The 25,762-nt window shown below is 50.1% G+C and overlaps 9 protein-coding genes across 9 annotated transcripts; 5 read left to right on the top strand and 4 right to left on the bottom strand.

Annotated features, from left to right (window-relative positions):
- Positions 1 to 2,232: 2,232 nt before the first annotated feature.
- Positions 2,233 to 4,060, top strand: INS49_000235 (uncharacterized protein; the record flags this gene model as incomplete). The annotated part of the gene is made up of 9 exons (XM_043161073.1): positions 2,233 to 2,599; positions 2,658 to 2,757; positions 2,827 to 2,926; positions 3,000 to 3,200; positions 3,257 to 3,372; positions 3,430 to 3,597; positions 3,660 to 3,736; positions 3,811 to 3,891; positions 3,969 to 4,060. The coding sequence occupies 9 exons, from the start codon at positions 2,233 to 2,235 to the stop codon at positions 4,058 to 4,060; spliced, it is 1,302 nt and encodes a 433-aa protein (XP_043029579.1).
- A 370-nt stretch (positions 4,061 to 4,430) lies between these two features.
- Positions 4,431 to 4,911, bottom strand: INS49_000234 (uncharacterized protein; the record flags this gene model as incomplete). Its single annotated transcript, XM_043161072.1, has 2 exons — positions 4,431 to 4,782; positions 4,871 to 4,911. The coding sequence occupies 2 exons, from the start codon at positions 4,909 to 4,911 to the stop codon at positions 4,431 to 4,433; spliced, it is 393 nt and encodes a 130-aa protein (XP_043029578.1).
- A 1,262-nt stretch (positions 4,912 to 6,173) lies between these two features.
- Positions 6,174 to 6,861, bottom strand: INS49_000233 (uncharacterized protein; the record flags this gene model as incomplete). The annotated part of the gene is made up of 2 exons (XM_043161071.1): positions 6,174 to 6,704; positions 6,748 to 6,861. 2 exons carry the CDS (start codon positions 6,859 to 6,861, stop codon positions 6,174 to 6,176), a joined length of 645 nt encoding a protein of 214 aa, XP_043029577.1.
- A 4,108-nt stretch (positions 6,862 to 10,969) lies between these two features.
- INS49_000232 (uncharacterized protein) lies at positions 10,970 to 11,374 on the top strand (the record flags this gene model as incomplete). The annotated part of the gene is made up of 1 exon (XM_043161070.1): positions 10,970 to 11,374. The coding sequence occupies one exon, from the start codon at positions 10,970 to 10,972 to the stop codon at positions 11,372 to 11,374; it is 405 nt and encodes a 134-aa protein (XP_043029576.1).
- Positions 11,375 to 13,442: 2,068 nt separating this feature from the next.
- On the top strand, positions 13,443 to 16,582 carry INS49_000231 (uncharacterized protein; the record flags this gene model as incomplete). The annotated part of the gene is made up of 7 exons (XM_043161069.1): positions 13,443 to 13,715; positions 13,844 to 14,427; positions 14,533 to 14,899; positions 15,393 to 15,754; positions 15,809 to 15,922; positions 15,990 to 16,193; positions 16,240 to 16,582. The coding sequence occupies 7 exons, from the start codon at positions 13,443 to 13,445 to the stop codon at positions 16,580 to 16,582; spliced, it is 2,247 nt and encodes a 748-aa protein (XP_043029575.1).
- A 1,387-nt stretch (positions 16,583 to 17,969) lies between these two features.
- INS49_000230 (uncharacterized protein) lies at positions 17,970 to 18,666 on the top strand (the record flags this gene model as incomplete). The annotated part of the gene is made up of 2 exons (XM_043161068.1): positions 17,970 to 18,155; positions 18,235 to 18,666. The coding sequence occupies 2 exons, from the start codon at positions 17,970 to 17,972 to the stop codon at positions 18,664 to 18,666; spliced, it is 618 nt and encodes a 205-aa protein (XP_043029574.1).
- An 820-nt stretch (positions 18,667 to 19,486) lies between these two features.
- Positions 19,487 to 21,101, top strand: INS49_000229 (uncharacterized protein; the record flags this gene model as incomplete). The annotated part of the gene is made up of 2 exons (XM_043161067.1): positions 19,487 to 20,368; positions 20,427 to 21,101. 2 exons carry the CDS (start codon positions 19,487 to 19,489, stop codon positions 21,099 to 21,101), a joined length of 1,557 nt encoding a protein of 518 aa, XP_043029573.1.
- A 103-nt stretch (positions 21,102 to 21,204) lies between these two features.
- Positions 21,205 to 22,451, bottom strand: INS49_000228 (uncharacterized protein; the record flags this gene model as incomplete). The annotated part of the gene is made up of 3 exons (XM_043161066.1): positions 21,205 to 21,478; positions 21,545 to 22,043; positions 22,256 to 22,451. The coding sequence occupies 3 exons, from the start codon at positions 22,449 to 22,451 to the stop codon at positions 21,205 to 21,207; spliced, it is 969 nt and encodes a 322-aa protein (XP_043029572.1).
- Positions 22,452 to 23,799: 1,348 nt separating this feature from the next.
- On the bottom strand, positions 23,800 to 25,111 carry INS49_000227 (uncharacterized protein; the record flags this gene model as incomplete). The annotated part of the gene is made up of 3 exons (XM_043161065.1): positions 23,800 to 24,534; positions 24,767 to 24,940; positions 25,004 to 25,111. 3 exons carry the CDS (start codon positions 25,109 to 25,111, stop codon positions 23,800 to 23,802), a joined length of 1,017 nt encoding a protein of 338 aa, XP_043029571.1.
- Between the last annotated feature and the right edge of the window lie 651 nt (positions 25,112 to 25,762).

Raw genomic sequence — 25,762 nt, 5'->3', positions numbered from 1 at the left:
GTATTTAAATATAAATATAAATACATATATTTATGTATTTTATATTTTAAAATATAAAATATATAGATATTATTATAACTCTGGCTATATAAATTCTTAACATTTTACCTTTTTATTTTTTTTTATTTCTTTATAAATATAAGGTTTTAAATTATATAATTAATATTATTATATAAAGAAAAATTTAAAAAATATTCCTATATATTTAATCTTATTTATTTATTTATTTATTTATTTCTTCTTTTCTACTTTTCTTATTTCTTATCTCTTATCTCTTATTTCTTATCTCTTATTTCTTATCTCTTATTTCTTATCTCTTATTTCTTATCTTTTATTTCTTATCTCTTATCTCTTATCTCTTATCTTTTATCTCTTATTTCTTATCTCTTATTTCTTAGCTCTTATCCCTTAGCTCTTATTTCTTATTATAGCTTACCTTGCATGCAGGGTAAAAATTAGCTAATTAAAAGAATTAAATTTAAAAATCCAAGCAATATTAATACTTTCTTAGGAAGGCTATATAAATCCTTAACATTTTACTTTCCTTTTTCTATTTATTTCTTAATAAATATAAGGTTTTAAATTATGCAACTAATATCATTACATAGAGAAAGATTTAGAGAATATTCCTATATATTTAGTTTCCTATAAGAGAGAATTAATATTTTTTGGTGGGAGATGGGTTTGGAGCTTATCCCTCGGACGGGATACAAAACCATTCTAAAAGAATGGCATAAAATAAATCTTATAAGTTAAAACCTTTAATTAAAAAAAAATATTAATACTTTCCTTTATAAAAATAAAATATATAGCTTTAAGAAAAGTTATAAAAAAAGCTAAATATTTATATAATTTACTTAAATATTTTAATAATAATTTAAATATTTACTTTAATTTTAAACTTTTTATTATATATATAAATAATAATAAAATTAAGAAATTAATTAAAAATACCTTATTTTATAAAAAAACTAAATATATAAATATTATATATTATTATATAAGAAAAGTAATAAAAAATAATAAAATAATATTAAAATATATATATTTTAAATAAAATTTAATAAATTAGCTTATAAAATTAATAAATAAATTATATTATAAAAAGTTTATAAAAAAGTATAATTTAATAAAAAAAATAATATAAAAGTATTAAGTTAAAAAATAAAGAATTTTTTTATTTATATTATAATATATATAAAATAAATTAAAGTATTTACTTTTTAATAATTATAATTAAAATTCTTTCTTTTACTTATAAAAAATAAAAAAATAAAGTAAACTTAATTATATATATATATAATAATATTACCTTAAATATTAAAGGGTTTTCCTTAAAAGAAATAATTAAAATAATAAAGATTTTTCTTAAAAATAAACATTATTTATATAACTTATATATATTATATATTATATTATAAGTTATAATATACTTATATTATATTTATATATATTTAATTTTATATAAAAAATATATTTTTATAATATATATAATATAAATAAAATAATATATAACTTTAATATATAAAAATATTATAATATATTATAATTATTATAAAATAATTAATAAATCTTATATAAAATTATAATTTAATATATAATACTTTATTAATTATAAGTTTAAATTTAAATAATAATAAACTTTTACTTTTTTTACTTAAATATATAAATATTTAAATAAGTAAGTTTTTCCCTTTTATAAGATTTTCTTATTATATAATTAAATATTTCTTTTTTATAAATTAAATTCCATATATAAAATTATTAAAATATAAATATAAATATATAAATAAATAAAAGGGAATTAATTTAAGGGGAGCTATTAAAATATTTTAGATATTTAGGTTATTATTAATATGGGATATCCTTTTCCCTATATGTTTACCACTATATAGAGGATAATAACTATAAATAAGGGCCTTCCCTCCCGTAGAATAGACGTTAGCTAGCCTAATAGACCAAGCATCCAACGCTATTATTTGAGACTCTCGCCTCCGGGCCTCACATTGAGGCTGGCCTCGGTCTGCGACCTGTCTTCCGGGTCTATGACGATAGCCACGGTACTTTTATTCATGCCCTTGGCCAAGAGACGTCGGGGTTAGTATCCATTTCTCTACCATTGAGCAGCTATTTGGTCTTTTTTGACTGCTAACCGGTTTCCCTAGCCATTTCTATCCTCTGCGGATTGGCGGCGATGGCCTGCAGGAGCTCTCAGTGGCCGTGCCCTCACGAATGGCCACCGATACTACAAGCAAGGCTCAGCAAATGTCAGGCTTGAGAATTGCTGTCAAGGACATTTTTCAGATCAAGGGCATGCCGACGTCCGTTTGCAACAAAGCGTACTTCGACTTGTATCACGACAGGCCCCCTCCAAAGACAGCGGCGTGCATTGAGCTTCTCACCAACATGGGCGCGGCCATCGTCGGGACCACCAAGTTAGCATCATTCGCTGCTACGGAAGAGCCTGTCGAGTGTGTCGACTACCAGGCGCCGTGGAATCCGCGAGCCGACGGTTACCAGTCACCGGCTGGAAGCAGCAGCTGCAGTGGTGCAGCAATTGGTGCCTATGACTGGCTTGATATTGCAATTGGATCTGACAGTGAGCCATCACAACTCGACAGTGCTTGTGTGTGCCCTGATTGACTCCAAGCCTGTAGCGAGCGGAAGTGGAAGGCGCCCAGGCCATTGGAACGGGTGCATCGCTATGCGGCCGACTCATGGTGTACTCCCTTACGAAGGCTATTTTCCAAGCTTCAGGTGAGGGCAAACGGTACCGAAAAAGATAGTAGAGTGCCGCGCTGACATAATGCGCGCCGTATGATGCAGGCGGTTTGACATGCCTACATTCTCCGGAAGAGATCTCGTCTCTTGTCAACGGTTTGCGAGACTCTGGTATGGACAGACTTTGAATCCGTTCAAGAAATCAGTCAGTCCGGGATAATAGAAACCCCATTCTCACACTCGCTTTCACCAAAGTCCCAAGCTAATCAGTATTTCAGGGCTTTCCCACCGTCATCTACCCGACCGACTACATGTCCACCATCACTAACAAGGCTCAACTGGCGATCATTGACGACTTTGTCCACGATCTTGAAACATCCTTGGGGATCAAGCATGAGACAGTTTCTTTCAATGAGCTTTGGTCTAATTGTCCGCCCAAGGCAGCTGGAGGCATGTCGCTCGAGGGCTACATGAAAGATGTTTGCGAGCTCCTTACGCATTGATAAACACACTGTCAAACTCACAAATCACCTAGGTCTGCCGGAACTCATTCTTCTTCGATGATTACCACAACTTCGAATCTTTTCGAGACGAGTATACCCAACGCTATGGCAAGCAGCCTTACGTGAGCCCTCCAGTCCGCTGGCAATTGTCAGTTTGAATCTTCTCCCCAATTTGGTTAGGATGTTGCTTAAACTTTTCTGCAAGGCACATGTCCTCGAAAATCACTCGAGCAGAACGAGATGTTGCAGTGAAGAAGTTGGACATATACAAAGACTGGTTTCTCGACGTTGTGATGCAACGAGGCAAGAGGGATACGCTGGTGTTGATTCCAATCGAGAACATTGCGCCTCGGTACCGCGATTACCCGCCGTTGTGAGTCCTCTCGGGCTCACATCCCTTTCTTGTTGGAAGACAACTATACTCACAATCGTCAGGCCACCTTTCAATCCCGTCGGTGTACCGAATTTGTTCCTGTCTCCAATTCTGGGTGCCCCTGAATTGACCATACCAAGTACGTCTCTCTCGGATTGCGCCCAAATTGTAGGAAATTACACGTGAGACTAACTGCTGGACGCATGCAACAAGTTGGAACAACACCGTACGACTCTAAGGTCACCGGCAGAGTTGAGAACCTTCCCGTCGCAATTTCAATCATTGGTGAGCCAAGTAAGCATGTCTTTGCTGGCAGGCCACTCTCGGGGCATGCGGAGTCTTCAGGATGAACTGACTTGTACAACTCCTAGGCCGCGACATAGAGCTTTTCGACATCGCTTACAACTGTCTTGAGCAAGCAAGGAGACCAACGGCCGTGAAGGTGGGATATGAGATGTTTTAGATACGATTTATAGGGACATATTTCGGAAATAAGCAAACAAGGAAGGATGATGTCAATTACAGACTGTTTTGAGACCATTCCAGGGGGATTCCATCAATGTCTCTGGACTGCCTTCTGCCATTAATGCATGGAGAAGACTCTTCTCACATCGTCTCGAAGCCGGTAACCGGCATTGATCAGCCTCAGGGTCATCAAGGGAAAAAGAATGATATGCGTTGACAAGTGTCGCCCGTTCTAGTCTCGACTGAATGTGAACGAAGTGGGCAGCATCACAAATCAGGTAGGTGCTACTGTCTTTTGGAGTAGTGCATGGCTGTCCGAAGTGTTATCCCTCCATAAAACCTCCTAATACATTAAATGGTGGTAAGAATCATTTACTGGACGCTGTCAACCCAGCGAACCCCCAGGCAGCAAGCAGCCAAGAACTGACGAGCCGGAAAATTGCCTTTCGAGGCCTACCCTCTTTCCACACAACATAGCTATCGACCAACCCAGCGTATGAGCCTATAACAGCCATCACCTGATCTACGAGATCAAGCTGGCCGCGGGAGTAGAACATAAAGACCAGGAGGCCGATAACAGTAGTACGAGCACACCCGACCACCATTACCGGGGCCGCCGCGGGCGTGTCGGCTATCCTAGCCGGGAAACCGAACTCGAGTATCGCTGCTCGGGCGTTGAATATTGGCCACATGCCCCCGAACGTCATGGTCGAGGCGACGCTGTGGGGCTCAAGTGTTAGCAGCTGTGCCGAAGTCCCTCGGAGAACGCAGGAGTCTCGGATGGAAAGTGAAACTGAGATTTACGAACAAAAGGCCAGGGATGTGGCGGGGTGCGAAACCGTCAAACATTGTGGTGGGGAAAAGGCGTGAGATTGTGGATACTGGAGTGTTTGTGAGTGCCCGACGACGCTTGTATTCGGTTGAGGCGCGTAAGCGTGCTAGATTTTTATCTAAGATGGGAGAGTTGGGGCAGAAATAATAGAAAACTGCAGGCCGATCAATCAAAGCGAAGGCGGTATAAGCGTTTCCGGATGCTAACTGAGGCTCGGTCAACTTTGGCGGTGTTGACTGGTGGACTACTGACCGCAGCGACAAGATTGGCATTCCCGCTCTTATATTGGTATCACTCAACATACTAAAACCTTGGCATGGTCAGCCGCAGACCAACCCACATTGAGGTTGCCTAAGCTGGGCAAGGATCTGCCATTGGGTTAGAACCAACAGCCTTCCACAGTCTGAACTAATTTGGCTCCTTCGCAATCCTTCCACAGTCTGAGTAGTTTGGCTCCTTCGCAATCGCACCCGCTGTGACACTTTAATACACACCATTTGATAGACATCCTTCCAGAAGCATCTTTCCTAGAGACACTGGACAAGGACTCGAGGGAATCCCATGATCTGGGTTTGAATCTCAATGACACGCCACAGCGACTGCCATGTGCGAGCCTGTCTGATCCACTCAAAAAGAAATTCTGGAGTGATCACGAACGCAACGTTAAAACGGAAAAGCGTTAGTGCTTCATGCCCTCATATTGTTCTTCTTGTTTTGTGGAAGTTAAAACCAATTGCGGGCACACTTACAACTGTCATCATTCAGTCACAATGAAGACGCAGTTGTACAGATATTGGCCGTGTCTATCATAGAACTTCAGTTTGAAATGACTCAAGTGGATTCACCATTTGTTGGTTTCTTGTGTAGAAGAGCGCCTTATAGGCAAATAGTGTAAGACTACAAGTATCGTTTCCATCGCCCGCTCATGAAGGATTACTTTGATGAAGAACCTTGGGACTGGCCAGTACTAACTAAGCGAGGGTTGGAGTTGAGGTGGTCATGTAAACGTAATCCAAGGAAAGCTCTGAATCTCGAGGGGAGTCCATACAAGTGCAGAGTAGTCTGCATACAAATTGCTCATCACTGCGCTCTCCAGCTCTTGTAACGCCTGACAGATATTTAAACGGCAGCTGTTTCATCTAGATACAGCAGCCCCGGAGAATTGATTACCATAGAACACCAAACATGCAACCGCAACCCTCATATTTGAGGGGTTACGAGTTCGCAGGGCCTCATTTGGCCATAAATACTGCTTTTCGGGTTGCCAGCCCACGAGTGTCTATGGATCAGGCTTGTAATTTGATCCTTCTAGCCTCCGGTTCACGTTGTGCCAGCGCGGCATGGCTTGATAAAAGCGAGGCCGCCGCCACAGGAGCTCTTCGAGCATCCGGGCGTGGGGCGACTTCAAAGTGCGCTCCCTATGGTATCGGAGCACCCCTCTTTCCAGCCAAAGCCTCATCTGCTCAAACACACCGAGCTCGAGGTTCACTTCGCCGAGTCCTTTTAGTGAGCACGTTGCCGTGGCCACGTCAATGTAGAGGTCATAAACGAACCGGAACCAAGAAAGATCAGGCTCGTCGTCCCACATCAGGGTGTCCTCGATGAAGGGCCAGGCGCACTCGTCCATGTCCACGGTGATGCTGAGGTGGGGGAGGTCAGCACACTCCGCGACAAAGGCTACAATCGCCCGCCAGTCGTTCTCGTAATCAAGCCGGGGCGCCGGGCCGCCGCCCCAATACGGTCCCGCGACCCGCTCGAGCATCGAGGCCGGGTAGCCGCTGGCGACGGCCCCAGCGGCCCAGCCCTCGCACTGCGCCTCGGTCATGGTGAACTGCAGACGCCGGAGCCGTGACAGGCCCTCGCGCGGGGAGGACGTCGCGGAGGAAGGACAGCGTTGTGCCGAGGTTAACATTGTAGAAGTCGAGATGGACGTTGGAGTAGAAGACCTCCAGTGCCTCGCGACGCATCTGCTTGTCGACGAGGAACAGTTGTGTGGGGGGCACGCGGCACTGGCACTGTGGAGCTGACGTGTGATGAGTCGGCGGAGCTCTGCTGGGAGCGACCGGAAGGATGCTGCGGGCTTCTCCATGTCTTGGGCGTTGATCCAGCTCCTGAGTTGATTGCATCTTAGCCTGGGTTTCCACGTGGTTTTCGAGGATTTTCCTTGTTGGTTGTATATACTACAAAATGAGCAGTGCTCCTATGCAGGGTGCAGGGTTCGGGTTGACTTGAATTAGGGGGAGGTATTATACTAAGATATAACGAGTCAGCGTATGCCCACCCAGCTTTTACAGTACGCTCACCCAGCTTTCAGCGTTGGCCCACTCAGTACAAGGAAAATTAGCTGCATCCGCACTAAAATGTAAGTACTGCAGGGTTTTCAATAAGCCAGGGTAGCTATTTTTTAATTTAAGCAATACTTTAAAAATATAAGCCTAAAAAGCCTAGAGCGCCCCAGAGCGCCCAGAGGGCCCCAGAGCCCCCAGAGCGCCCAGAGGGCTGCAGAGCGCCCAAAGGGCCGTAGAGCGCTTAAAGGGCGCAGAGGGCGCAGAGGGCTGCAAAGGGCGGCAGAGGGTGATAAAGGGTAGAAGTAACTTTTAAGTTGCAAATAAAGGGGTAGCTATGAAATTTCTTTAAGGTAGCTATAAAACCCCTTTGGGATAGCTATAGCTATGCTTTATTAATAACCTTGCAATATTAATATTTTATAGCGCATATAACTAATTTCCTTATACTGGGTGGGCCAACGCTGGAAGCTAGGTGGGCGTACTGTAGAAGCTGGGTGGGCGTACGCTAACTCAGATATAACCACGACGGGCGGTTCTCTAGACTGGGACTCTTTTAACTCTCCCAGTATCGATTGGCTCTTCCTGATGCTGAGAACTGGATGAAAAGGGGGTTTAAAATCCTTTGATGGTAATTTTCTGCTATTAATGCGTAGGGTGTAGTAGCTTCCATAAAGGGCGAAATAAAGGCCACTTTATGCATTTCTTTTCCTCCCCTAGCCAATTGAGTTGTCTTTGCATTCTATCCCCCGAGCAGTTGCTATAGCCAAGGTATTATAGATGAATTCAGTAAGAGTAATTTTGATTTTATCATACTCTGGATTAATAAAATCATCACTGGAAAAAGAGAAAAAAAAAAAAAAAAAAAAAAAAAAAAAAAAAACTGCCCTTGAGGCTCAAACCCTGTGAAGGTGGGCTTGGGGTTTGCAATATACTGGGAGACTTTTCCTAAGGGCAGTCTTGTGCCCGCCACACAGTGTTGGTGTTGGCAGGAACAGAGGACACCGGCCTACGAATGATAGATTGCACATTGGGTGAAATCGGTCTGGATTAGACCGAAGAGACGACTCGGATCTCCTCAGTGTCACTCGGAGCCCCCTCGGCGCTCTGCGTGTGTGCTCCTGGGCAAGGATTCGCCACGGTGCGTTGTACGGTGCTATTATAAGAACATATACAGAGGAAACTTGCGGATCAAGGATTGAGGCTGGATGTCATCGGAGGGGGCCGAGCAGCCCCAATACCTAGGCGGCACCCGCGCTACAATCACGCGCATGGCGAGGCATTCACATGTACCCAAGTATCCTCACAGCCTTATTGCTCAGGGTACGTACCGTTTCAGATTGTAGCTTGTAAAAGAGTCAGGGGCTGCCAAACGTGCATCCGCTGCTCAAGTCTTCCATGACCTTGTACACCGGAGTACGTCTTTCACGTACCGCAGTAACCTTCAAGAATCATTTCTTGATTGATCAAGAGCTAGGACGAAACTTCACAAAACATTCGGTTGAGACCTTGAGTGGAGCCTTGTCCACCGAACGGTACTATACAGATTGCCCCTCTTAATGACGTGTAACATGTTAGGGGCGGGATAACCATTTATCGAGTACCAAAATTTAACTCTCATTTCTAAACGTTTGTCTGACGGTTCGCATTGAGACTGCGGACAAGGCTATGGTGTATTCGCCTTGTGGCGGACAAGGACGCCTTGCAGTTGCTTGGCCTTGTACGCGTGGGTGCCCAGGCGCTGAGCTGGAGTAGGGCTACTGCTGCCCGCTGGAACGGACAACGAACAAATACTCTACGCGGAACGCGGCCTGTCACTGAGGGTCATCTACGGTAGAAGAGAAAGTGGAGACGTCAAATTTTTTTCAAGTCACTCGGGAGCCTGGAGGTATTGCCGTCATTATAATCAGCTGCGTCAGGTGTGTTCGACAACGATTGTGCTGTCAGTGGCTGTGTCTGCAGGCTGTGCTGCATTGCCTTTTGTGTGGTTACACAGAGTAAAGACAAGCCGTGCCACGGACTTTGATTTGTGTATCTTTTCTCATTACAGAAGCATTCCTATTTAAAATTAATAAGTATATAAAGAATTAAAACAATGACATTTTTTATTTAATTCCTAAATTAATTACACTTATATATATTTTAACCTAGCTTTCTAGGTAGTTTATAAGAACCTTTATTGTTAGTTATATGTACCATTAGATAAGCAGTAATTGGAAGCAGGGTTTGGGTTGCCATGAATTGCCTCCTGCTGTGGCTGAATGCTGACCACTGGTATTGGCGTTCAGCTTTTGGCGTTCTTCTTTCCGCTCTCATCTGCAGGATGTTGCCAATCGACTTCCATCATTTGCTATCCAGCGCGGTGTTATGCGACTCATCAATGCAAAGACTCTGAAGTTCGAGGAGTTTGGGCCTCCAAACCTTCCCAAGTACGCCATTTTATCACACACATGGGGCGACTACGAGCCAACTTTCGCCGAATGGCGCTCAGCGGTGACGCGGCGATGGAAATCCAGCAAGCCGGGATTCGCGAAGATCTTCGCTACATTCAAGCAAGCCTGCCGCGATGGTTTGTCGTACGCCTGGATAGACACAGTGTGTATCGACAAATCAAGTTCAGCCGAACTTTCAGAAGCGATCAATTCTATGTTCGCGTGGTATAAGAAGGCAGAGGTTTGCTATGTATACCTCACAGACATTCCAAGTCAAATTCCTTGTAGGATTGATTTGTTAGAGCTAATGGGATCGAGTCGGTGGTTTTCAAGAGGGTGGACGCTCCAGGAACTCATCGCTCCAGATCATGTGGTCTTCTACTCGCAATCATGGACTTGTCTCGGCTCGAAGAAAGCACTTGCTAGTTTTTTGTCCATCGTGACTGGGGTTGATCAGCTCTGTATCCGGAACGAGAGGCGCCTGAGAGAGTACAGTATAGCCCAAAGGATGTCATGGGCTGCCGATCGAGTCACCACAAGGCCGGAGGATATCGCATACTGCTTGCTTGGGATCTTCGGTATCAATATGCCACTCCTATACGGCGAGGGCGAAAGGGCGTTTATTCGGCTTCAAGAAGAGATCATCCGGCAGTCCGATGACCACAGCATTCTGGCGTTCGACACTCAATTGTCCACGAACTCTCTCCTGGCAGACCACCCCAATCTCTTTCGCGACATGGGAAACCTTCGACCGAGTATGCGCTTTAGCATTACTCCCCCTTTCGCATTGACGAACGCCGGTCTTTCGTTAAGAACACCGCTCATTCAGACTCTCTCTCCACTTTGGGTTCTTGCCGTTCTCAATTGCGTCGAAGTCGAAACGAACAAGGGACTCCGGAGAAGTCAAGTCTGCCTTCCCCTCGTTGGAAAGAATGGGGTATATATGCGCGCACGTGCCCCAGTCAGCCTCATCAAGAGGAGTCTTTCAGATATGTGCATGCCTGGAAGCTGGAACGAGATTTACGACCTTGCGACATCCGTGGAAACGAAATACCTTGTTTCTCATTTCACTAAAGTGTATCCGGCTTTCGGATACGAGCTTGATTTGACCCTTAACGGCTTCGAGGATGAAGTCATGCAGAACCCAGGCTTTATGCTAACCTTTCCGCGTGGAATGGGACACTTTCAGCTTGTCGAAGCATTTCCCCCCGACTCTCTTCATAGGAGCATAAGCTTCTTCAATCCCCCTGTCATTGGGTCAGGGCAACCCTTTGCTCACGGTCTGCTTGTATTTCAAGACATGTCCGCTTCTGGGAAAAGAGAAACCGGCGAGGATAGGCATATACCTAGCTCAGATGATGGGCGATGTGGGTGGAGACTTGGGACGCCAGTGGATGTGCGTGCTGGCGCGCATGTCGGACGAATTCAACCTGTATGAGAAGTGCAAAGAGTCCTGGCAATTCGAAAACCCTGACGGCTGGAGCCACTATGACCACAAGGGGACATTTCTTGTTGCAGCACGAACCAAATTTGTGCTTCGGGAGTCAGCGTGCGAGGTCGTGATGGTCGAGATGGTGTTTGACGCTGATGTTTTGACTCGGGAGCAAGAGTTTGACGCCGCCGCGGTTCAGTTCAACGACTGGACTGGTATTGGCAGGGAGATGAACGTACCTGTCCAGGTTGGATTGGACAATGAAGCTTATGTGAGGAACCGGTATTTGCAGAGGAGATCGTTACTGCGGGAATGGAACAGAATCAAGTGATATAATTTAATCTTTCATTTCGTGGAGTGAATTAATCACAATTAATGAAAGTCGTTGAGGTAGTATTCACTAGTCTGAGGCCTTTGTGGATAATTAAAGCCTTCGAATAAGAAAGCAAAGTCCAATGCACTTCACCTGAAATCATATAGGTATGTATTAGTACAGCTGCGAATTGCCAGTGAAGCCTGAACCCGCCTGATCCACAGAGCACGAGGTAACTCTAGCAATGTTAACATGTTTTATTGACGCTGACCAGCCATTGTCGCCTACATCAGGAAGCATAACATTCCTGACGGATCTGGTTATAGCCGTATGGTGACTTTCTTATTGCCCGTCATCCTTGCAAAAGACTTTTCGCCCACACTTACGTACACGCGCATTTGAGGCGGGACCCGCTTGGTTTCTGGGAAATCCGCGTCCAAGCGATGTTTTCAGGGTCTCAATGGTGACGTGGGGCGAGGACACCTCCATGCTTAATGTGGTGCATAAGTACACGTACAGAGTTGGATATGCCCCGAATGTGAGTCAGCGTACGCCCACCCAGCTTCTACAGTACGCCCACCCAGCTTCCAGCGTTGGCCCACCCAGTACAAAGAAAATTGGCTGCATACGCTATAAAATGCTAGTACTGCGGGGTTATTAATAAAGCATAGCTATAGCCATTTTAAAGGGGTCCTATAGCTACCCTAAAGGGGTTTTATAGCTACCCCTTTATTTGCAACTTAAAAGTTACTTCGGCCCTTTGCGCCCTTTTCAGCCCTCTGCGCCCTCTGCAGCCCTCTACGCCCTCTGCGCCCTCTGCACCCTTTGCAGCCCTCTACGCCCTCTACGGCCTCTGCGCCCTCACGGCCCTCTGCTCCCTCGCAGCCCTCTAGGCGCTCTAAGCGCTCTGGGGGCTCTGGGGCCCTCTGGGGGCTCTAGAGCCCTTTAGGCTTTTTAGGCTTATATTTTTAAAGTATTTGTGGGAATAATGGGTGTCGTTTGTATGGAGGACTGTTTGGGACTAGGCAGCTTTGACCCGTCAGGATGCCCGGCAGGCAGCAGCCCTGGCGCTGCATACAAAATAGCTAGCACAGTCAGGCCTTCTGCCTTCCTTCCTTCCATAGTCAACAACGATCAACCACTACACCAACCAAACGTCGTATTGCAATACGTGACCCAGCCAACAGTATTGCTTAAATTGAAAAATAGCTACCCTGGCTTATTAAGAACCCCGCAGTACTTGCATTTTAATGCGCGTGCAGCTAATTTCCTTGTACTAGGTGGGCCAACGCTGGAAGCTGGGTGGGCGTACTGTAGAAGCTGGGTGGGCGTACGCTGACTCCCCGAATGTCCCCAACCGATCCTACAATGAGAAAACTCCCGGAATGAATTCCAAGTCGAGGAAATGGCCCGTACTCAGCATATTTATATGGCTACCCGTTTATTTTGTCAAGAACGAGTTTGTCGGCCGATGTACGTGCCAAAAGACTTGGACGGCTGTCAAACACCTTGGCAGTGCGCAGTGCATCCCGCCGAGGTCCTTGCACGTGAAGGTTATAGTTGCGACGTCAGCGATTCAGCCGCAATAGGATTGGTCTCGGTCGGCCAAAAGGCGTGTCCCTCACTTACATGCCGAGGTTGGCGGAGAGGAGCCCGCTGTAAACCCCTCTGGCCATCAGGGACGTTGGGGAGGCTGTTACAGAAGCACATTTGTTGGGCGGAACAGCTCAGGTGAGAATAAAGAAAACGCTTCAACCTTGAGACAGACACGTTCATGAGTGGCAGCTGGGTGTCCACTCTACCAATAAATCGATGTCATTTCAACAAGACTGTGGTGTACAATTTCCGTTGATCCGATTGCGCGGTACACAATGGCAGCTTCGTGCATCCAACTTGTTTTGAGCCTTCTACCAGCTCTTTTTCATGAGATTTGAGACTGCGCGTGCAAGAAAATCAACCAGACTTATATAACCTTTGCCTGTACACCGCTACCATTTGTCTTGGGACTTTCACACTTGTCAAGTCACACATTCAGATACACCAAACATTGCCGTGGCGCATCAGCGCACTCCATCATCTTACGATCATGAACTCGACAATGCTATCACAGCACCCTTTAGCTCAGACCCTGGGCAGCCCATACACCATAGCTGCACTCGTCCTTTTGACTTATCTCCTTCTGGTCAGGCGCTTGAGATACAGACGTGCCGAGAAGATTAAGGCCGGCTGGGGCGACGGACCAGGGAAGCGGCCCCTGTCCAGCATGACCGGTGACGATGCCTTCAAGATTTTGTTGGAGCTTCAGGAACTCGAATTCCCGGCTTCTTTCCACAAGGCTCGTGCTGTCGCACTTCTGAAGGTACGGGCTTGCCCTATTCTCCACAGCATTCATCCCAACTCGAGCGGCGCCTCGAATGTATCTTTCCGCTTTATATATATATATACACCATTCCCTTCAACAGCAATAGCTAACACAAGCTCAACCAGGCCGGCGGTATCCCCAGCATGTCTAGACTCTTCGCTGTCACGGGACAGAATACACCTCGCAACGCCGCCAAGCGCGCCACGGATACCGAGATCCTCCTCCGCGAGGGCCAGACCAAGCCCCGCGACTCGGAGCGGTACCAGCTCTCGGTAGCACGAATCAACTTCCTGCGCGCACGTTACCGAAAGGCCAGCGAGATCACCGACAGCGACCTGCTGCACACCCTCGGCGACGGCGCCCACGAGATTCTCTGGACCATCCGGGCGGAGGAGTGGCGGTCCCTGACGGACGTGGAGCTGTGCGCCGTGGGCGTGTTCCACCGGGCTTACGGCGAGGACCTGGAGATCCCAATTGATCCGCTGCCGAGTGCCAAGGATGGCTGGAGGGATGGCGTCCACTTTGTGAAAGAGCTGAGTGACTGGACGGTGCAATACGAGAGGGAGGTCCGCAGGCCAAATGAGCCGAGTGATAAATATGTCAGGGCATATGTCGACAGCTTGACCAACAAGATGGGGAAAAGGGTCACAATATTCGCCAGGAAGGTCTTGGGATCAAACCTGGACGATGTGATGAGGCAGAGTCTTTGGTAAGTTGCCACTTGCACTTTGATACTGCAAGCTTCTCAGCAGACACGTGGCTATATCAGCAATCAAGAGCCCACCACACTGGTCATTTGCTAACATTGGCCTAGTATTGAAAAGGCAGGACCATATGTCTCTGCTTTTGTTGCCATCACCCAGTTGACTCGGAAGTCCATTCTACGGTATCTGTGCCTTCCCCGCCCGGATTTCATGGCCGTCAAAGCTGTGGAAGAGAAGCCAAACCGTAATGGCCTCTTCCATTACCCAATTTCTACGTTCCAGCCTTGGCATGTGAAGCCTAGCTTCTGGAACAAGTTTGGACCCATTGCCCTGCTGTTCCGGCTGCTGGGTGCAAAACCTGCGGGAAGCAAAGATGGTCGTTTTTTCCCTGAGAGCTATGACTTATGGAACATTGGGCCGGACCCAAACTATGGAAAGGGGAGGGAAGAGATGGCAAGCACTGTTAAGCTTGTCAAGGTAAGAGCCGCGGCGAGTGGATGTCCGTTTTCTCAGCTCAAGCCCTGAATATTTTGAAATGGCCGTCTGCTTGATTTAGGTATATTATTAACCCATCTGTGTGATCAAGGGAACAGGTGAACCAAAGCTATCAATTCTACAATTTTCCCAAATTCGTAGGAAGTGCAGATTCCATCTGAGCCGGTCGGAGATACTGGCAGACCACCTGAGGTTTCAAAGCCTCGCAGGCTTAAGCCTTGGGAATGTCAGAATCTTGTCATTTGCAATAGCAGTGCCTCGGAGTATCCCCAAAACGGTAGCAGTGATTTGTGAGCTGGATTATGGTTTTCCCAGTGGTTGTTAAGCAGGCTGACAGATGGAAGGTCGCTGAGTAAGTCCGCGATCATTAGCGTTCCAACACGCTCCCCAAGAACGACGCGAGCACAATTACTGCTGAGAGGTTCAAGCATATAATATTAATCATGCGAGTATCCTTGTTATTCCACGGAGTCAGTTGTCTTCCGTCACGGCTATCAGGATGCAAATACTCACGTTTGCTCTAGCCCTCGCGGGCTCCATCAACGCCTTTTCAGCCCCAGACCTCAGCAAAAGGGACAGTCAATGCTCCCAGATCGAGATCCCAGTGTCTGTCGCCGAGAAGCGATCCATCTTGAACATAACCATCCAAGACGATTGGGATGCGGCGTCTCTCACCTTCAGTCTGACAGCCAGAGACTTTGGCAAGCCAGATGATCCTCTACCTATCACCGGCGAGTCGGAGTCTCCGGTCTGGAGCAACTACACCGTAGGAGCTACGTTGTGTGGCACTGGAGGTACCGTTCTAGTGACCACCCATGGCATAATAGAATCTAAGTCGTACGTCTGAAAGCCCTCGCGGTGGATATTCCGGCTATACTGACGACGAACCAGGTATTTCCAGCCAAGTTTCTCGAACTCGACTAAATACAACTTCGTGAATGCTGCTCTGGAGGCGGGGTACAGTGTGCTGAACTACGACCGTATTGGAGTCGGCTCATCTTCCAAGTCCGTTTTGCGGTCCTACCCCAAGACCTATGTAGCAATAACTGTCAAGGTTGCTAACACAGACCAGGGTGGATCCTTACAATGACGCTCAATTCCAAGTCGAGGTCTCCGTCCTCAACTCCCTCGTCACATACGCACGACAGGCTACGGGCGCAAAAAAGGTCGTTCTCATCGGCCACAGCTACGGGTCGTACATCTCAACCCAGTCGGCCGCGCTCCTCGGCTCCTCCGTCGACGCGCTCGTGCTGACGGGCTTCAGCGGCACGCTCGAGTACTTCGGGCCCCTTCGGCGCGGGCATGGGGTTCCGGGTGGCGAGCACCCAGGACCCCGAGCGCTGGGGACACCTCGGCCCGGGGTACCTGACGTCCTCGGACCTGTACGCCGAGACCTTTGCGTACTTTGCGAGCCCGCACTTTGAGCACCGCGTCGCGGAATGGTCGTACGGTGTCGCGAGCGAGCCGTTCGCCGTGGCGGAGCTGCCGACGCTGCTGGCGACGGAGATAGGATATGGCAACGTGACGGCGCCGACACTGGTGTTGCAGGGGAAGTACGATACTTCTGCCTGTGGTGGATATTGTGTCGGCCTCCTGGATGGGCTGAGTGCCAACTTCACGGCTGCGGCGGCCTTGCGGACCGTGGATGATTTGCCTTCTGGGTAAGCAAGAACTCTCTCCTCACATTTGCACCATCTAAAAAAGTCTTTACCATGTTGTTCCTGGATGATTGGAGGTCGGTTTTGAATTTTGATCAGAATATCGGAACTAACTGTCCGGTGACTTAGACACAATCTCTTCTTGCATGAGGTTGCACGGAAAGCATTTGACTTGGTCTTTGACTTCCTGAGTGAACAGAATATTTGAAGGGAGAAGATTTACAGAAGACTTATGAGAAGACACCAAAGGCCTTTAGTAGGTTATCGCCAGAACGGGATATTCGGATATGAAGAATGGGATGATAAATCGGGGCGTATATATAGAACATCTAGAAGATTACCAGATTAAAAGAATAGAATCTGAAAGGCCAACAGTGTTGGCCCAACACCGATATCTCAGAAATTTCCTCAAGGCCTGCCAGGTAGGTCATCAGTCTAAGTAGGAACACATCGTAATGCCATTATCCTGGGCATGTGCCCTTTTACTACCAAGCTTATTTCACCATTTATCCTTCAACAAGTATGACTACATGTAGACCCTGCATCTGACCACGTCTGGAATGTTGGTCTGCGAGATAATCCAGTAGCTGTCTGCTTTTACAACAGCTACTTGTTATGCCACAGTGAGTTTATGATCCCCAAATAATGTCCATTAAAACAAGACAGACTTGATTCTTCCTCTCACTTGTTGTCTTAAAGATCTCGAGTTCAAATTCATTGTTCAGATTATAGGACACTATGTTGTCTTCAACGGTTAATTTAATAAAAAGGATATTGTCAGGGCCGTCGGGTTAATCGCGCGCTGGGCCCAGTCACTGACTGTGGGCCCGTCTGGTTGGCTTATCTCATCAGCCCAAGTGGCCTCCAAAACAGCTGCGATCTGACCTTTGAGCAGTTCTTGCTTTTCTTTCCTTTTCTTAGGCAACCCTAGTTGTAAATTAACTATTCTTCACTGCCACATTGTGCCTTTGTTGCCATTTCGACGTGAGAACCGTCTCAGATATCTGAAAACATTAGACAGTCAATTTCTATTACAAATATTCTCAACACACCGTGAATTAGCATATTCCTGTCTAAATACTCTGTTCAGCTAGTTCTTCTGCTTGAATTAGATCGCTGTGGTAATCTCATTCAGAACTGCGCTTTCCTCAACATCACGTTCCCCGACGTTTCAGACACGCTACAGAACCACCCCTCCCCCGTCCCCGGTGAACCTTGTCAACTAAGCCAGTGTGTAACTTGGCTCGAGTGACCAACTCCGCGACCAAGATCCTTCCGCTGGTGGCCTTGGCCGTCAGCTTTGCCATCGTGTACAGCTCTGCCCTCTTTCATTCCTGCTGGAAAGAACGCATCAGGTCCCACGCTATCGACAACATTGGGAACGAACGCGCATCATGGGTGCTACCGACGAAAAGGAGGCGGCCCACCGTGAGCTGCCTGATCCAAAGACGTTAAGCGAGGCCGGGGAAGTCCTCATCAAGGACAAAGATGGGAATGACGTCCCCTTCAAATCCTTCTACACGGACAAGCCTGCAGATGAGCGGCAGCTCGTCGTCTTCGTCCGCCACTTCCACTGCGGCGTAAGTCCTGCTCACCCGACCTGAGCTGCTGAAGCGCACGCGCGGCGGGGATACCAACACTGACCACCGCCCCGAGCAGAGCTGCAAGCAGTACGTGGAAGCGCTCATGCAGGGTATGCCGCCCGAGAAGCTGTCCAAGGCCAAGATAACCCTCACGGTCATCGGCTGCGGGGAGGCCATCTGCATCCCGGGCTATGCCAAGGACACGGGGTCCGCGTACCCCATCTGCGCCGACCCGAGCGTGCGGATCTACAAGATCCTGGGCATGGTGTCGTCGCTCCGGCCGGGGGCCACGACCCCGAGCTACCTCAAGAAGAGCACGCTGGAGAACACCCTGTCTTCGATGTGGTCCGGGCTCAGCTCCGGCCACCCGCTGTCTGGTGGGCCGACGTCGCAGAACGGCGGCGAGTGGCTTTTCCAGGGCGGGGAGTTGAAGTGGTGCCGTCGGATGCGTAATCCAGCAGACCATACTGAGACGGAGGAGTTGAAGGAGGTACTCGGGCTGGAATGATGCTCGTCTGGAACATGGCGCTTTGCCCTTTCTGTGTTGTTACTCATCTCGTTTCTCTGGCTGTACTTGGGCGGTACTGGAGTTGAACACCCTATGTGCAAAGCAACACTCTCTAACTAGTCATGATAACCTTTAAATGACAATGCATTGCATAACAAGGTGCATACAGGCGTGGTGTGTCTAGCCTGGGGCCCGGCTTACCTAGGTAAGCGACCCTTCTGTTACAGACGTGACTGGGTTCAATATACGCACAGTATAGCTACAAGGGAAGGAAGAAAATTCCAGTATAAATCCCATCATCTTTGGCCTGCCCGGCTGCGGTCGATCGGCAGTGTGGATCGCCGCATCTCGGTCTAGCCAGCCGCCTGCCCGGCTGATGCGCGCCGCTTAAGTGGGCGTCGTGGGAGTCGCGTGGGCTGGCAATGACGTATCCCCACGGCGCAGGTGCATGGCACTACGATCCAAATCTTTCAACACTACTGCCGCCATCGTCATGTCTGCGACCACACGCCCGACCCCGTGGTGCCGTTCATTAGCTCACGGCAGGCAGGTCACTCGCCTGCACAATTAATAGTCCCGCCACACCTATTTTCACCGCCATACACCCATTCCTCCCCAACACTCCCCAAGCCTGCAGAACCTCGCCCAGCTTGACCTCTGCTGTATGGTGAGGATTGGAATTGGAAGGGTTTCTTTTCCTTGCTTATTTTCCCTTGGCTGGATTTCTTGAAGTCTCAGGGCTCAATTCCTGTCTGCTATTCGGAGGAAAAAATCACCACCCCGGATCTACATTCCACTGGCCAGCAGCACCACCGCCAGGATGCCGTCGTTCAGCCTGTCCAAGACCCAAGAGGTCGTCCTCTTCAGCTCGACAGCCATTGCCCTGTATGGCTACGACCAGGGCATGATGTCGCTCATCAACACGAATGAGGACTACTTGCAAACCATGGGAATTGGCCCTGAGGACCCAATGGTCGGTATTCTCGTGGCGGTCTACTACCTAGGCTGCTCCCTCGGCGCGGTACTCTTCTCCTGGCTGTCGGATAACCACGGCCGCAAGAAGGCCATCTTCGCCTGTCTGGCGACGGCGAGCCTGGGGAACCTGATCATGTTCCTCACCGGGCTGGGAGGGTGGACTCAACACGCCATCCATATGTTCTGGGTCGGGCGGGTCGTCATGGGGCTGGGCGTGGGCGGCATTGACGCCGTTATCCCGGTGTTCAGCTCCGAGCTGAGCAGCGACGGCGCGAGGGGCAAGGCGCTGGCACAGGAGTTTCAGATGAACATCTTTGGGCTCAACATGGCTTTCGCCATAAACATTGCCGTGACTCACACGCTCGGCAAGTCGAACCAGTGGGCCTGGCGGACTCCCATTGTGGTCATGCAGGTGTACCCCGTGCTGCTCTTCCTGGTCATCGAGAGACTGCCTGAGAGCCCCCGGTGGTTCATCTTCCATGATAAGGAAAATGATGCAAAGGAGGCACTGGTCGATATCTACGGCGAGGAGGAGGGAGAGGAGAAGGCCAAGGAGTTGTTCGAGGCACATGAGAAGGAGAAGGATGATGAACCAGTGACATACACCAACATGATTACTCCCGGGAAGCCTACGTTCCATCCTACTGTGATCGTGGTAATGGGCCAGATAAACCAGGCCCTGACAGGCTACGGCGCCGTCTCAGTCTATGGCCCTCAGATCTTCGAGGTAGGCCCATTCTTCTGGCGTAGGCTTCTGGACACATGACTGACCACTTCCCACGCAGCTCCTCGGGTTCGACGTCAAGATGGCAGAGTACATCACACAGGCCAACTACGTGTCCTACTTCTTCCTCATGACCCTGGCCTGGATCCTCATCGACGCAGTCGGCCGCCGCAAGCTCCTCCTCGGCGGCAGCGCCGCGCTGACCGCCAGCTTCGCCCTCCTCACGCTCTTCGGCGCGCTCGCCATGACCTCGTCGCCGTCCTCCGAGGAGGGCGGCCTCGGCGCGCCCGCGATCCTCGGCACCGTCACGCTCTTCATCGCGACGGGCGCCTTCGGCATCGGCTGGCTCGCGACCGTGTGGCTCATCCCGACCGAGATTTACGCGACGACGGCGAGGGCGCAGGCGTCTGCGATATCCGTCATCGTGTGGGGGCTTGCCAACTTCGCCGTGACGCTGCTCAGCCCGCTCCTGTTCAACAACCTCAAGTACTGGATATTCCTGATCTTCGCTGCGACGAACGCCTTTGCTGGCGTCTGGACCTACGTCTACCTCCCGGAGAGCGGCGGGCGCAGCTTTGAAGATAACCAGCAATTTTTCACTGACGCGAAGGAGGCGGGTACCTGGAGGGTGGCAAAGGTATCCGGCGGGGTGTATAAGAGACTCGCGTACGGAGGTACGGAGGGCGAGAACGAGCCTCTGCTGCAGAGACTGCAGGATCAGGTGCAGGAGTTGTAAGCCCATGGTGAGGTGTGAAGTTTGTGGTCTATTTGATATTGTTTTCTTTTCTAGAAATATTGAGATCGTTGTTAGAGCTAAAGCATAGCGTTGCACATATACTTTATGATTCTGGCTTTGACAGATGCCCTTCCTTGGGTTCTTGGTCAACGGCCAGCCCGCCTTGCTCTGCTTGGCTCTCCTCGCCAGCGCTTTCTGGACCTCCGGTTTTGGCGCGTGCTGACTTTGAACCCCCGGCCATCTGCGGGAAGAAGATTCCTGGCGGAAAGCAGCTTAAGAGATAGACGCAGATAAGCATCATGAAGGAGTCTAGAACCGCGAAGGATGGCTCGTCCTGCATTATTTCATTGCCCCATCCGCCGGCCATCTCAGCAACTCTGCGCGAGGTCAGTATACAGGGCTACAAACGGCTTCAAAGACGAGGATGAAACGCGCCAACTTACCGGTAGATACACCGTATCTGTACACAAATATACGCCCCCAACACAGCGTACCCGAACGTCCGGAACTTCTTGTCGTTCCAGAGCGCAAGGGCCGAAGGGGTGACGTCGGCGCTGCGCACCCACTTCCTCGCCCTGAGCCAGTAGTCCAGGCTCATGGCCCCGAAGGCCAGCAGCACCACGACCTGGAGCGCGATGCCCGCGATGATGGCCTGGTTACCAGCGTCGACCAGCTTCCGGTTCTTGCTGCCCCCGCTCGCCGCCAGCGCGCCGCCGATGGCCTGGACCAGGAGGCAGCTCACGTCGGCGGGCACAAAGATGAAGGGCAGCAGCCTTGGCCTGAGCCGCGAGAGGGAGGGGTTCAGCGCGATGGTCAGGTGCTTGAGCGTGAGGTAGATTGATATACACGTCAGTGTAGGGGCAAGGACGATTGCGCAGATCTGCGTCTGGAAGGCCTGCGAGTTCCAGGGATTGGCGTTAAGGGGGACGCGAGCGGCGTAGCCTATGTGATGTCTTGTCAGCTGGGCACCATCCTTCTTTGATCGTCATGTCGAATTAACAGCACGCGCTTCGCGGACAAGCACCGTTGGGAGCTGTTGCATAAAATCTCCGTCTGTGACCCCTGGTGTAACAAGGCTGAAGTGTCGATCTCGGAGGCAACAAGTCCTGGTGGTCGTGACCACGTCCTCGTGAACGAAGAAAGAAAATACGTACCAGCCACTTCGAGTGCACACCCGGCCACTATAAAGCCCGTAAATGCGTACGTTTTCTTCCAGACCCCAATGACCAGTTGGATTACCAAGGCCAGGCCGAAAGCAACGGCGCAAAAGATGTTGAGAGGCTTGTTCGGGTAGTAGCCGAGTGTCGTGTATTCTACCGGACACAACTCGCTGACCTCTGTACACTCCATGTTGACCACGAGACGCCCTCCCTGCGGCGGTGCTGACGGGTGTCGTCCTTCGGCCGAATTCGTCGACGGGATAGGATAGAGCTGTAGTGTACCGGTAGGGACTCGGGGGGGAGGCACGCTACAAGGACAGAGCACAGCGGACCGAGTGAACACAGCTTTCGCGCACAATAATGGAAAAGACCGCCGGGAGAATCGAAATCACGCTTCGGGCAAGGACGAAAGAAAAAAGCAGAGAAAACAGCATAGGAACGAGAGTTACACCCCTACCCAGGTATAAGTAAGGCCCAGGCCGTTGAACGAGAAAAACGGGGCCTAGGTGCGGCAAACTCATGGGTGTGTTTCCGTAAGCCCCTACACACCCACGCTAGAGTACACCTGCCAACCAGGCGACCACACGGGACAATAGATCCGGGGGACCAAGAGCCTTGTAGATGTCAGGACACCGACGTGGGCCGGAAGGATCATCACTCATGGACTACTACCGTCCGTGGGTGCTGACAGCCAAGGTGAAGCGTATCATCGTGCCAAAATGAGCTCCATGGTGCCAAGTTGTACTCCCCATTGTTGTTCAGCCGGATTCCGGGCTGGGCTGAGTTGAGGGAGGGACGGCAGGCTCTGGGGGTCGATTGTCCCGACGGTCAACGCCTGGGACGGGATCTCGGGCGGATAAGTTGCTTGCCAAATCCTTGTGTGCGTGTGTATGCGCACGTGTTTTTGTATTCTCCCATAGTAAAATGGTCGATGGCGCGCTGGAAAACACAGCGAGGCGAGCGGGCGAACAGACGGCCATGAAGGAGGATTGGTCACGACGAGGCAGGATTGCAGGCACGGCCCAATTGGGTAACCAGCGCGGGTAGCGTGCCCAGACACGGGCGCTAGCGAGGTGGGTTGGCACACCCGGAGCAGCTGTGCTCCGGGCCTGGCTTTTGTGCCCCCGGAGTCGTGCCGGGAATTGTGCAAGTTGGCGGTCTGTTTTGCACCCGCTCGCCCCAAAACACCGGCGCCGGAATTGACAGGTAGAGAGACTCATTGCACCATTCCTGGGGATAGCCTCGACCACTGGGGATAGGCTCATCCAGTTGGCCTAAATTTGAGTGCCTGCCCTTCAATGTATTTGCCATGTATTTGCCATGTGAGATCTTACGGCCAGGCTCCTAATTCTGACCTACCGCCGGTAACAGCAGGTCGGCATTCACGATATGCAAGCGCCATCATCTGACTCGCTGTACGGGACGCACGTTCTTCTTGTCAGTTGACGAGTCAGTGGGCGGTATTTAACCGCAGTTCTTTACTTGCACAATCACAGAACAATTCAGGAAGCGACAATCTGGTTCAACGCACACTCATCTCATTCCTTCCCCCCGAGCCATCTATAAACTACACTAAAGTCCCGGCCCTTACAAGCCTCGTCCTTCTCAGCAGTCTCATACAGCTGCCGGGCGGCACCGGCCAGCTCGAGCCTCGCGCCGGCCTCCTGCGCCGCGACCATGGCGAGCCGGAGGTCCTTGCGCATCAGCGAGATGCCGAACCCGCCGGCGTAGCCCCTGCCCGCGGGCGCCTTCTCGACGACCCCGGGGACGGGGTTGTTCACCTCGCTGGGCCAGCACCGGCCCGTGCTGACGTTGATGACGCCCGCGAGCACCCTGGGGTCCAGCCCCCAGCGCATCCCCAGGTTCATGGCCTCGGCCGTGGCGATGTTGTTGATGGCCAGCAGGTAGTTGTTGGCCAGCTTGGCCGACAGGCCCGTCCCCTGCCCGCCGCAGTGGAGCACGTTCTTGCCCATGCGCCGCAGGATCGGCTCGGCCCTGGGCACCACCTCCGCCGGCGCCCCGAGCATGAACGTCAGCGTGCCCCCCGCCGCGCCCACGATCCCGCCCGACATCGGCGCGTCGACGAAGTGGGCCTTCCCGCCCGGGAACGCCTCTGTCACGAGGGCGGCCACCTCCTGTGAGGACGAGGGGTCGATGGTCGAGCAGTCGATGAAGAGGCGCGGGCTGGGCCGTGGGCTGGGCTTGGCTTCTAGGATGGAGGCGTACACGGCCTTGACGTGGCTAGGCTCGGGGAGTGCAGTGATGGTGACATCCTGTGAGGCCACACTGGTTAGCTACCCTGCCGGAAACTCCGCATTGGTTTTTTCTGAGTGGTTCCAAGAAGGAATTGTAGGTGCCGGTATCAGAGGATTGGCTTTATATGTTTGGATAATCACGGGAGGGCCAGCAAGCTGACCCCAACTTAGATCATAGATAGAACATTTTGTCTCATCATAAAAGGCGGCGGATAGGAGAGGGCGTGGGTTGGAAAGAGAAAACACTCACTGCTTCCTTGGAGGCATCTGCTGCGCTGTCCGCCAGCTCAACAGATGCCCCTCCGGCCTGCGAAGCTGCCATTTCCCCTGCCAGCTTCTGCATGGCCTCACGGTTGATGTCAAATATTCTCAGGCTGTCGCTCGGGGGGAGTTTGGCTTGGAGGTTGCGAGCCATTTGAAATCCCTAGCAAGACTCAGTCAGTCGTGTTTCGCGGGGTGTGTTTGGTGCCGAGCGGGACGAACTCACCATCTGGCCCAAGCCGATGAAGGCATAGTTATCCAGCCTGCGAGGCGAGGACGAGAAGTGTCGCCTCGGCAGGCCGAGCTTCCGCCATGTTGTGGACACAGGGCGCATTGTGACTGTGTGTTAGCTGGTAAAAGCAGAGACGCGATGCTCGACAACAAAATGTCAGAGATACGGCTTGGTCTTCTCTAGAGCTCGGCGGTTTCTCAGCAACCTGGGCGGAGGGGTAGTCGACTAGATCGTCCCTGCCCACGAAAGCCGCCCATTGCCGAGCTTCTCCAACCTCGGCGGGTTGGGGCGCGAGGGTGAGCCCGCCTCACCGGCCATTGAGAGCCGACTCACCTTTGCGACCGCTTACCTCGCAAGACACTGGCCACGAATGATGATGATGGTAATCATGAAGGCACTGCAGTGCCTTGGAGCTCACATGCACGGGCACTGAGAGCTTCCGTGAAGATCAGCAACCTGATCAACACAGCCAAGTGTGGAAGCATCTTGGAAGTTTTTGAAAGGGGAAAAGCAGAGGTGAAATATTATTTGGTGGGAAATGCAGCCAAAATACAGGTTAGCCTCATTCGGAGCGGTAACCGGCGGCAGATTGGCTTGTCCCGGAACGGACAGGGCTGCTGACAATTGGACCAGGGAGACAGACTTAAGCTTCAAGAGAGATCTGTGGTGGCAGCAAGTATTGACGGGACTTTCAAAACATGGGGCGCAACTGAGTGATAAAGGTTCAATTCCAGACCAGAAGTGTACACTAGT

The sequence above is a fragment of the Diaporthe citri genome (genome assembly GCF_014595645.1).
Source record: "Diaporthe citri strain NFHF-8-4 chromosome Unknown scaffold_1, whole genome shotgun sequence".
NCBI classification, from domain to species: domain Eukaryota; kingdom Fungi; phylum Ascomycota; class Sordariomycetes; order Diaporthales; family Diaporthaceae; genus Diaporthe; species Diaporthe citri.
Note: the sequence above shows the minus strand (reverse complement) of the source record. Positions and strands in the feature narration are given on the sequence as shown.